General features: G+C 36.2%; 2 protein-coding genes across 2 annotated transcripts; one reads left to right on the top strand and one right to left on the bottom strand.

Moving 5' to 3' along the window:
* Nucleotides 1-5,104: 5,104 nt before the first annotated feature.
* On the bottom strand, nucleotides 5,105-7,624 carry LOC109827359 (protein FAR1-RELATED SEQUENCE 9-like). The gene has a single exon (XM_020394355.1). The coding sequence runs from the start codon at nucleotides 7,622-7,624 to the stop codon at nucleotides 5,105-5,107; it is 2,520 nt and encodes an 839-aa protein (XP_020249944.1).
* A 470-nt stretch (nucleotides 7,625-8,094) lies between these two features.
* Nucleotides 8,095-12,031, top strand: LOC109827358 (G2/mitotic-specific cyclin S13-7-like). Its single transcript, XM_020394354.1, has 10 exons — nucleotides 8,095-8,208; nucleotides 9,010-9,022; nucleotides 9,235-9,388; nucleotides 9,471-9,522; nucleotides 9,870-10,082; nucleotides 10,426-10,551; nucleotides 10,638-10,886; nucleotides 11,327-11,485; nucleotides 11,581-11,759; nucleotides 11,840-12,031. Exons 1-10 carry the CDS (start codon nucleotides 8,095-8,097, stop codon nucleotides 12,000-12,002), a joined length of 1,422 nt encoding a protein of 473 aa, XP_020249943.1. The 3' UTR covers nucleotides 12,003-12,031.
* Nucleotides 12,032-12,617: the final 586 nt, after the last annotated feature.

Here is a 12,617-nt window from a genome sequence, read left to right as displayed (position 1 = left end):
CTGTGTTTAACAAAAAATGACTAAAATTTAACATTATGTGATTTAGAGTTAGCAACAAAGTACTGAAAATTAGTAGGAAATTATGTAGACTTAATATGAAATGACTTATACTTAACATGAAATGACTTATGTTTAACATGAACTACATTACTTACATAGCAAACAAATCGCATTTAACATGAAATATGAAATTACTTATAAGTTAACATCCTACAAAACACTTGACATAGAACTAACAGCCAATGACATAAAAATACATAGTATATAACTATACAAGCAAAACACTTAACAGCCTACGAAACACTTAATCAGCGACATGCTTGTTGTATGTTGCACGATTATAACCTTCCATATGGCATCGAGAGCATTTAACTGGCCATGTATAAACAGTTCTGTTGTTGAACCGTCTAGTTTTATTTCTCCCTTTTCTTTTGTTGTTAGTGGCGGTAAGATATAGATATGATCCCATGGTATGTTGCGCTTCTCATAATCAGGGATGAGGTAAAGGATTGGCTCCTAACTTTTTTAAAAGTTTCAACCATCATAAACCAATCGCAGATTTGGTAAATATCTCTATTCATAAACATAATAGTTGCACATGCATGTTTACAAGGCATACGAGTTATATCCCACGCCTGGCACGTGCATGTGTTATGCTCCAAATCACTTGATAAGTTTTGTGAGATTGTACTTCATATAATCCTTTATGAGATTGACGCACATCTAATGGGCACCCATTTTCTATATTCTCTTTGAGGACAAGCTCAGCTTTAGGACAAAAAAATCCATTCTAATTTTTAGCCATGTCTCGTCAATCATTCATGCGAACCATAATTTACTTACGTATATACTCTATCATTTGTAGGACAAATTTTCAAAACCAACCTATTTGGACTTTTATTCCCCAAAAACGACCCCATTCAAAAATAATTGCAAAAACCGACCTGGTTTCAGCCTCAGCGCTGAAACCAGGTCGGTTTTTGAAAAAAACTCTCCGAAACTTCACGGGAGTTGAACTCCCGTGAAGTTTCATAGTTCAAAAAACTTCACGGGAGTTCAACTCCCGTGAAGTTTCGGAGAGTTTTTTTCAAAAACCGACCTGGTTTCAGCGCTGAGGCTGAAACCAGGTCGGTTTTTGCAAATAAAACTGAATGGGGTCGTTTTTTGGGAATAAAAATCCAAATAGGTTGGTTTTGAAAATTTGTCCATCATTTGTAGTATCCATAGCAATCTAGCCTCACGTATTCACTTGTTGGAGGACTCAGCAACATTAGAGATGACAAGTCCATATCGTAAACTAACAGGGAATTCATTACAATTAGTAGGATGTGAAATGTATTTAACAATTATTTACTTACAATAAACAAGAAGTGATATGGAGTTAACAAGTACGATTTGGAATTAATAAGAAATGACTTAAACATAACAGGAAGTAAATTAGATTTATGATGATATGAATTGATCTTCATAGCAAACGATTTACACTTAACATGATATTAATTATACTTAATATGAAATTTCTTATACTTCAACATGAATTTACTTGAACTAACTTTTGATTTAACATTAAATTACTTATACTTTAACATTAATTCTTTTATACTTCACAGTAAATGAGCTATGATTAATAAGAAAATTACTTGTACTTTACATGAGATGACTTATACTTTACCTAATTCTAGGAAAGAGCACGTTTTCCCAGTTCTCTGGAGTGTATTTGGTGATAATATTATATGCCATTTCGTTTATCAGTTTATTGTCGTCCATATAATCATTCCATTCTGCTTTAGTATACTTGTAACAAGCTAATTGCAATAGATTCTCCAATACATGAGTATCCTTCGACTTTAGTCCCAAATCCTTCAATTTTAATCTGAAATTCTCCACGATATGTAGAACACATTTAGAGTAGGGCATCTGAAAAAATTCTCTAAAAGCTTCTCTAATTCCCTTATACGCATCTGATATTATAATTAGCTGATGTGGAGGATTGTATGAATCTAGCCTTTCATAGAGTATATATCACAAACCTTATAGAACCACTTCCAATTAATGTTATTTTTCTGATCGCATGTGCAATAGGCTAGTGAAAATATCCCTTAATTTCCATTGTATGCTACAACCGTGAGGAGTATACCTTTGAATCATCTTTCAGAAAGGCCACATACAAAAATATAAGTGGTCGACATCCACGCAAAAAATCATTTATACAAGCAGCATTGCAAATGCATAGTCTTGTAAACATTCCCTCACTTTGTTCAACATGAATATAGCTACCTAGATTTATCTCCTTAACATTGTCTACATATCGACTATTTGGTGAATTTAAAAATAAATGTTAAAATTAACAAGAACCAAATTAGACTTAACAGTAGTTACATCACAATTAACAGGAAAGGAATTAAACTTAACATGAAATAGTTTAGATTTAATATGGTATTGCTTAATCTTCACATCAATGTTTTGCATTTAACATGAAATAATTAGACTTAGCATGTAATTACTTATACTCCATACAATTTAACATGAAGTTACTTCTATTTCAACATGAATTGACTTATACTTTACATTAAAAGAATTCACAGAAAATACTTAACTATTAAAACTTAAAAAATTAAATGCTTTTTGCACATTAATATGGAAAATATTATCTCTTGCCATCATAATTGATCATAGGCCTCATAAGCATCACCATATAATTGTTCTTGTGCTCTTTCTTTACCCCCATCATATCTTACTATGCTCGACTCTTAGCTCATACTAACTTAGAAACTCTTTTTGAAAATTAATAGGGCATATGTCTAGCCAGATCTTCAACAAAGGTTGTAACTGGGTCACAATGAAGTTTTGAGAGGTTCTTGAATGACCGGCATTATTATCATGTTGCCCACAAGTGTAATTATTCGCGCACTTTTTTATAGCAAGTCTAATTTCATTTCTAGGTGGACAGGCAAATAACAGCCATAGGTAACTTTTGGTTTCCTTAAATCGGGAAAAAAAAACTCGAATACGTTTTGGTTCATTCTTTTCAAATTCGTACTAAACTTTTTGGCCATTGAATAGTAGAGCAAAATTAATCTTAATTCTATCACATTGTCAAACGATTATCTCTATTAAATTAAAGCAATGTGCCACCAAGCAAAAATTTTCTCTGAATTGCTAATCATGCCATTAATCATCATAACATTGTCCCCAGACAGACTATCATCGGGAATACTATCTGAAACACATGTTGACGTCGGCGGACCACAATCTTTATTTTTTGAGTTCAAAGTGGGGGCAACGTTGTAAATATATAGAAAATAAACAAAACACAAAATCAACAACAAATAATAAAAATTAAATAAATAATAAAAACTAAACAAGACTTAATATCGAACCAATATGAATTAACAAACAAGACTTAATATTTAACTTATTAGACTTGACAATCTTCCGAATAGACTTAACATTCAACTCATTAGACTTGAAATTCCTCTCATTAGAATTAATATTTAACAGATTAGATTTAACATTATTTTCATTACAATTAACATGTTTTTCATTAGACTAAAACATCTTCCAATTAGTCTTAACATCAATCGATTAGACTTAATACTCAACTCTATAGACTTAACATTGAACCAATTAGAATTACCATCACACCAATTAGACTTAACATATAACACATTAGACTTAATGTGTAACAACTTATACTTAACATTGAATAAATTAGACTTAACATATAATCTATTGCACTTACATTCCACCTATAGACTTATTATTCAACCAAATAGACTTAACATACAAGCCATTAGACTTAACTTCCAACTCATTAGACTTAACATCATACCTATTGAACTTAACATTAAAAAATTTCAAACAGAAATCACACTTAGCCAATATTTATTTAAACTTTCATCTTTCCAAGATGTTCAAACATAAATTACAAATTAAAAAAAATTGATAACTTACAGGTCTTGTGGAACTTGCTACTTGTTATGAAAAGTCGAATTCTGCTTTTTGAAAAGCTTTCATATGACCATAACCCAATATTACGGTTATATTCCACCATAGACCACAAATTATCTTCGTTCTCAATCGCAAAACTGAAGTTGTCGTTTGTTTCACCTTTGAATGTCAATCGTATGGAATTTTTAACCTCTACGATGCATAAAATTTCAGTTTCATCATGGTGGTTGAAGAGTTAATTCTTTAAGAAAACTATTTTATCACCTGACGATACCATGCAGATGATAGCATTTTTAGACATTAATGAAGGGAAGATAGAAGGAGTAATGGAGAGAATTTTAGGACAAAAGGAGTATTCATACTTGAAGAGCAAAAGCCCTAAAAATTACATAAAGCGTTATTGCTCATGATAGAGAAAAATGGGGGGAATTTTCCTCCAATTTCACCATCAGATTGCCGTTAATAGGACGCGATATATCCGCTATGCAGGTACGATTGTGGGGAGTTGTCTTATCGGGAAGGAGAATGACATTTTAGGGTTTATGAGGAAATACATTATCTTTTCTCTATACGGCTGATGTGGAGGCGCTCAAATACGTTAATTGAGTTTTTTTGGATCTAATCGACAATGGGAAAAAATTTAAGGGGCTGGTCACATCGGTTTTTTTCATACTGGGGCCTCGACACAATTTTCCCTTAATATTGTCATCGGTAAGTGTTGAGTTTGCTGAATTTTATTTGATGTTGACGTCGTGGGAGTGGCTTACCCACCAATTATTTGAATTCTTAGTATATGGATAATAAGGGATAAGACTGATAGTCATAATTATTTTGAAAATCACTCGTCTTTAAAAAAACAGAAATGCTATTTGGCTCGCGTTTAAACTCGCAAAAACAACTCGCGCTTACGTGGAACGAGACAGCTCAGCACCCAGCACCCGTGACCTTCTCTTCCTTCCCCAATTTCTGATCTCTCTCCTCACTTCAGAAAAAAACCCCAAAAGAGAAGGAACTCCCCCTTCCCTTCCCCAATTTCTGATCTCTCTCCTCACTTCAGAAAAAAACCCCAAAAGAGAAGGAACTCCCCCTTCCCAACCCTAGCAACCCAACTCCCCTGTCGTCAACTCTGTCGTCCGACGTCCGCCGTCCGCCGTCACACCGCCGCCATCACATCGCCGCCGCCTCCTGAAGCAGATCCGCTCCTAGACTGGTCGCCGCCGCCCCCTGAACCAGATCCGGTTGCCGCCGCCCCCTGAACCAGATCCGCCTCCATCGTGACTGGTCGCCGCCGCCCCCTGAACCAGATCCGCCTCCACTTCAAAACAGGTACTTTTCCTCTTTTGAAATCCATCAAAATATTTTCATTTGTTAATTGTTGTGCCGGCCAACACATCCCCCATTGATGCATAGTATTTGGTAGTGGCATGTAAGCATTCGAAACCATGCTATCTTGTGTGTAGGAAAGAACACCCTCTTGAGACTGTGATGGATTGTTGATGGGCATATTAGCATCTCGATCAATTTTCTTCCTTCTTCGCCTACTTGTTGGCTTAATTCTGTTTTGCCTAGGCCGACCTTTACGAGTCTGAGAGAGAGGATCCAATATGTTTTCATTTTCCTCCTTTTCATATTCCTTTTCTTCTTCCACAAAATCATGATTCATCAGTACTTCTTTTCCTTTCTGACTTGGTTCAGCAAGTTGTAATTCTCTAAATTTGGTGTCTATCCATTTTTTAACAACCTCACATTCATGGTTGTTTTGAGCAGCAAGATCAGCAACCTCACTAAATGCAAGACATAGCTCGCGATAGCGTAATTGTTCAGGTGTGACAACCCAAGTATTAAATTTAACTTTCATCTTCGAGTAGGCTCGCCTCACATCCTTTCTCCACCTTCTTAAAATGTACTTTTCCGGAAGAAAGCTGACTTCGTGACGGATAAGAATGGTAAGGGCATGCCTACATACTATGCCTTTAAACACAAACAACTGACAACTACATTGAACTTCATTGTCCTTTTCACGAAAGGATACTGTGAAGAATTTAGGAATCCTTTTGCCGCCCTCCAACCGCAAAGTCAAGTCCCGAATGACATACTCAAGCACCCCTGCTCCCTCCTGATAGGTTACAATATCACAATATATCTTTCCCGTGAATTCAGCTTGAAACTCTTTAAACTTTGCTAAAGTGTAGACTCCCTGAATTTGACTCTCCATATCATAAGTTGTTGCAGTAGCTTTTACCTTTGAAAATGACTCTGCATCGGCCCGCATCTCCTTTTCCGCCTTGTTTCTTAATGCATTTTCATACTGCTCAACAAACTGTTTCAGAGTTGTTTTTGAATTGACATATCCATCAAAAAAAGCATTCATGCTTTCACTTCGCTGAGTAGTTGACATTCCTGCCCAAAAACAATTTTTGACAAAACATGGAACCCATCGATTTCTCTCCTCGTACAATTCACCTAACCAATCACAATCCTCCAATCCATACATGTCAACCATTTCATTCCACTGTTTTTCAAACTCTTGTGGACTTTGTGTGTCATACACCACTCCCTTCATGGTAGAACTGATGGCCTCATATTCAGTGTATCTTCCTAACTTTTCTGACAACTTCTTCATTATATGCCACAAACACCATCTGTGTCTAGTGTTTGGAAAAACAATCTCAATTGCATTTTTCATGGCTCTTGCTTGGTCAGTTATTATCCCTTGCGGAGCACATCCATCCATGCATTCAACCCACTTCGTAAATAGCCATATGAAAGTCTTTGTGTCTTCTTTTGAAATCAACCCACATCCAAGTAAAATTGATTGTCCATGATGGTTAACGCCAACAAATGGTGCAAATGGCATATCATACTTATTTGTTAAGTATGTGGTATCAAAAGTGACGACCTCACCAAACTCTTTGTAAGCTTCTCTGCTCCTACCATCTGCCCAAAATACATTTTTCAAATGATCTTCCTCATCCAATTCAATATCAAAATAGAAACCTGAATTTTCTGCCACCATCCTTGAAAAATATTTCATAATCGCTGAAGCATCACCTTCGCCGAGACGTAAACGCCTTGATTCATCAACCAAGTTCCTGCAAGCCTTTTCATCACACAACATATTTTCATATCCACCAGCCTCGTGTACCAGTGAGCTAAAATTTTTGTTCATTTTGATTCCGGCTTGATCATTCAGATTAATTTGATGTCTAACATGTGCACTAATTTTTCGGTTGCATCGAAAGAAACGACTTTTACTAGGGCTAAGTCCATGATTATGCTCCAGAACAACCACAGATATTTCCCATCTTCCGTCCAGATTTAACCTAGCTGTTATCTTTGCATTACACCCAACTCTGTAGCTTGCTTGTGGTTTTAGGGGATTTTGACAAGTACTATTATGTTTGCCAGCTCGACCACATACTAAGGTCACACTTCTAACAATGCCCATTTCATTCTTCCTTCTTGTATGTTTCTTAATTGGAAACCCACTTATCTTTGCATAGTTTTTGCAGAACTCAAACAATTCATCTGGATCATTAAACTCCATCCCAATTTTCGGCTCATTTTGCTCAATCTGTTGATCAGTGTGCTGAGGCAACTCATCTCTCTCATCAACCGAGTCATTATTCAAGTCATCACCAACTGAATCATCAAACTCTTCAATATCTGCCATGCCTGTTCAAATTGATCATCAATAAACTTTACAGAAAAATAGTTGGCAGAAATTGAACAAAGAGTTAACATACCAGTAAAGGAATTTTTAATTAACCAGTAAAGGAACTAGATGGAAAGATCAATTAACCAGTAATATCCACAGAGTTTTAATGACCCGCGGAAAATTTTACGGAAAGACCCACGAATTTTTATCTTGTTAACGAGTTTTAATGAACACAACACAGAGTTGAAACTTGGTTAAACTTGGTTAAATTTTCACAATTTGCACCAAGAATTCAGTCAAACAATTTGCACACAATTTTCACCATTTCAATTAAACAAGAGGCAAACAGAAATCATATCAAATCAGAGTTAAAGCGGTGAAATTTGCACGATTTTGGAGGGTTTTTGATGGATTTCAAAAGAGGAAAAGTACCTGTTTTGAAGTGGAGGCGGATCTGGTTCAGGGGGCGGCGGCGACCAGTCACGATGGAGGCGGATCTGGTTCAGGGGGCGGCGGCAACCGGATCTGGTTCAGGGGGCGGCGGCGACCAGTCTAGGAGCGGATCTGCTTCAGGAGGCGGCGGCGATGTGATGGCGGCGGTGTGACGGCGGACGGCGGACGTCGGACGACAGAGTTGACGACAGGGGAGTTGGGTTGCTAGGGTTGGGAAGGGGGAGTTCCTTCTCTTTTGGGGTTTTTTTCTGAAGTGAGGAGAGAGATCAGAAATTGGGGAAGAAAGAGAAGGTCACGGGTGCTGGGTGCTGAGCTGTCTCGTTCCACGTAAGCGCGAGTTGTTTTTGCGAGTTTAAACGCGAGCCAAATAGCATTTCTGTTATGCGAATGGGTGGAACCGGGGTGTGAACCCTACCAAACCCGTTATCACAGACTCACAGTCTAGAGGAATATGACCGTTGAGAATTCAAACGAAATTCGACCGTTGGAGGCACACCGCCTCTCGTTCGCTTCCTATAGATTAAAGTCCCCCTTGTTAAATTAACCCCAAGATCATTGCAAAGTAATAAAATAATAATAATAACAGTCAGAGAGAGAGAAATAGAAAGGGGGAGAGAGAGAAAGAAGAGAGAGAAGAGAAGGGGAAATTTTTTTGAACCTTCTCTTTTCTTTCACTGTTTTTGATTACTGAGGAAAAAAAACCAGTAATTTTTGCTTCTTGTGCCCTCTTCACGCAATGTGAGATGTGGGTCTTTTTTATTCTGCTCTTCAATTTCTTTAATTTGAAATTTGAAATTCTTTTGGGATTTCCCCCCCTATAATGGGTCTTAATCTGTTTCACAAGAGAGGCTTTTTTAGCAATATGGGCTCATGCTTTTTCCTTATTTTAGTTCTCTTTTGTTCTTTTTCACTTATCATTTACTCTTTTATGTTCTTTTTCTATCTAGGTTTCGTCATTTTGTTCTTTTTTCACTAATATTTGTCAATAGTAATCATTTTTGCTCTTTTTCCATCTGGGTTTATTCCTTTTTGCTCTTTTTTCGCTAATCTTTGTCAAATTGTGAGGATGTACACTCTTTTTAATTTTTTATGATCTTTTCTATCTGGTTCATCTACTTTTCTTCATTTCCCATTATTTTTTATGGATTATAATTTTATTTCCTAATTTTAAGGTGGAGGTATACCAAAAGCAAAAGCCAAGAATGCTGCTGCTGCTCAAGATGACAAGAATCGCCGACCCCTCGGAGACATAGGCAATGTTGTCGGCGCTCGGCCTGCCATCGTCGAAGGGAAGCCATTGCATCAAATTTCGCGTCCAATTACCAGGTACTGTTTTTTTTGACAATCAAAAAATTTTTATTGTTCAATTTCTTATCCTCTAATTAGTACCAATCTTTATTCGCAGAAGCTTTCGTGCTCAACTCCTAGCGAATGCTCAAGCTGATGCTGTCCAGAACAAGGTAAATTTATTTCCATAACTTGTTTTTCGGTAGATTTCACATAACCCCCCTAAAGTTAGACCCGTTTCTTGATAACCCTTAAAATATTCTATATGTCGATTAACCCTCTAAGCATTCTAAATGTCAATCAACTCTCCAAACATTTGCAATTTTTTTAAACGTACACTCCCAATGGCATATAATGGGGACTTTCTGAAATTTTATCAGAAGTTCGTGGGTGTTTTCTGAAATTAATGGTTGAAGTTGGGTTTTCTGTTAACAATGTTGAAAGTTTGGGGGCCTACTGAGTACACCCTTTTTTCTTCAAGAAATTTATAATTGAATTCTTGATGGTAATTTTTGCGCAGAAGCCAGTGGTTCTTGCTGTTGATGGAGATATAAGAAAAGCCCATATCAAAGAAGTTAAGCAAAAGGCAGTTGCAATCAAGCCCAAGCCTGAGATTGTAATTGAGATCAGTCCCGATACCCATGAGAATTTGAAGGAAAGACCTGATGCAAGTAGGAAGAATGGGAGGAAGAAGATCAACACGATGAGCTCGGTGCTTAGTGCTCGTAGTAAGGTAAAAATATTTTTGTTCTTGATCAATGATCTGTATTTATAGTCCCACATTTGGAAGAATTAGAATGAGTAACGGACTTAAATAGAAAGTTGCAGGTCAATGGGTAATTGGTAGAGTATAAAATTATAACGCGATACAAATTGTCAGTGAATTTTTGGATTCAAATCTTACCGGACGTGGATTTAAATCAAATATTAAAAAGGTAATGCTCCTAAAATAGCCTAGCCCACGAAAAAAACCAAATTTGAAAGAAATTAGAGTAACAAAGTAAAGTAGATAATTAGATCAATACCATGTTTAAGGTTTTGAGTTAATCTTTTGCATCTATCTTGGGTTCATGTAGGCTGCTTGCGGTGTTTCTGAAAAACTCAAAGATTCTATCCCAGACATTGATGCATCAGATATCGGTGATCAACTCGCTGTTGTTGACTATGTTGAGGATCTTTACAAGTTTTATAAGCTTTCTGAGGTTTGATTATTCATTCATTTTAGGTGATTGTACCACAATTTTGCCTGTTCAAGTATTGACTGTGATTGTTTGTAACATCTATGCAGCAATCTAGCAGGCCTCATGACTATATAGACTCTCAGACAGAGATTAATGAGAAAATGAGGGCCATTCTTGGAGACTGGCTGATTGAAGTGCATCACAAATTTGAGCTGATGCCAGAGACTCTCTACCTTACTTTCTATATAATTGATCGATATTTGTCAATGGAAAAAGTTCTGAGGAGAGAATTGCAGCTTGTTGGTGTGAGTTCCATGCTCATTGCCTCCAAGTATGAGGAAATTTGGGCTCCACAGGTATGTTTGCTCTCGGTTCTTTGATTCTTTTCTCGAGTTACATCTTTCATTTTGCTAGATACGTTCCAAAAAAATTCACAAGTTACTGCTATCACTATTTTGCAGCATAAATGAGTCCACGACTGCCAGTAAATTGAACTGTGTATTTCTTCTGGTTGGCTGATTCTATTGTAATAGGAATCTTAGATTATTGTAGTTATCTCAACTTTTCCCCATTAATTATACCTGATACTTTTCTGCATATGTAAATTTGTTGCACTTATATTACTCTATAACTGTCAGTAAAGTTCTCTGATTCTATGGCACTATGAATCACTTATACTATATACCTGGCTTTTTCTCCAATGCAATGTAAATTTGTTGTGCTTTTTCCTTGCAAAGTGTTGTTACATTTTCACCTAGCAACAATGATAAATAAACTGTGCATTTTATTGGCATAGGTAGAGGATTTCATATGCATATCAGACCGAGCTTACAGCCAAGAACAGATCCTGGCCATGGAAAAATCAATTCTCAACAGGCTTGAATGGAGCCTTACTGTTCCTACTCCGTATGTGTTCCTTGTTCGCTTCATAAAAGCTGCGATGTGCGATAAAGAGGTAAAAATTAAAATGTATCATATTCTTCATCTTCAATCTTCAATTTAGTTTGAAGTGCTAAAATTACTCGTTTGCTTTTCAATTTATTGCTCTAGATGGAGCATATGGTCTACTTCTTTGCTGAGTTGGGTCTGATACAGTACTCTATGATCATGTATTCTCCTTCAACGGTTGCGGCTTCAGCAGTCTATGCAGCTCGATGCACATTAAAGAAGAGTCCTCTTTGGACTGAATCCCTCAAGCACTATACTGGCTTCTCTGAGCCCCAATTGCTGTAATTTTTCTTAACAACTTGTATAAGTCCAAATTATGTCTTGCGAATTTTTCTTAATTCAATTTTGCTGCATTGTGCAGGGATTGCGCTCAAATTTTGCTTAAGTCTCACTCAACTGCACCTGAGAGTAAATTGAGAGCAGTGCACAAGAAATACTCAAGCATTGAATTTGGAAATGTGGCATTGAATCAACCAGCACTGAAGATGTTAGAGAAGTTGAAGGCTTCTTCAGCTTCATTTTGAATGGTTACTGTCTTTTTATGGAGGAAGGGAAAGTCATCTATTGATGATAAGCGTTTGTTTGTTTTTGTGTTCATACTCTTGTCTAAGGAGTAAATGAACATCTGTAATTAAATTAAACAATCGTAGTTTTTGATACCTATTAAGTATTTGTTTTAGATAGAGAGAGAATATTGGTTGAATTGCTTGTTGAAAAATTGATAAGTCTTTTTAAACACAGCTACTTTCAGATAATCTGCAGGTAAACTCTGAACATATTCGAGTTGCATTTTCATTTCATTTTTATCTGAGATACAACTAAATTTGTGAACAAATTCGAGTCACATTTTCATTTCATTTTTATCTGAGATACAACTAAATTTGTTGGTGATTCTAGCATTGCTTTTCAATATAAATTATTTTATTCAAGTTATTAGTGAGTTGCTTATTGCATTGATCTCTTTGAATATAGGAAACTGCAACTAATTTTGAGTCCTTTACTGTCTATCATTTTGAACAGAACTCATGTAACTTTTACTCCTGAAACAGAATTTATGCATAAATCTTGTGTACCCCATTCATGGATTGTACACACATAAAACTTTATAGAATAACTTGTAAAAATAAATGGAAAAGAAA

Source organism: Asparagus officinalis, unplaced genomic scaffold (genome assembly GCF_001876935.1).
Source record: "Asparagus officinalis unplaced genomic scaffold, Aspof.V1 AsparagusV1_Un162, whole genome shotgun sequence".
Lineage (NCBI taxonomy): Eukaryota > Viridiplantae > Streptophyta > Magnoliopsida > Asparagales > Asparagaceae > Asparagus > Asparagus officinalis.
Note: the sequence above shows the minus strand (reverse complement) of the source record. Positions and strands in the feature narration are given on the sequence as shown.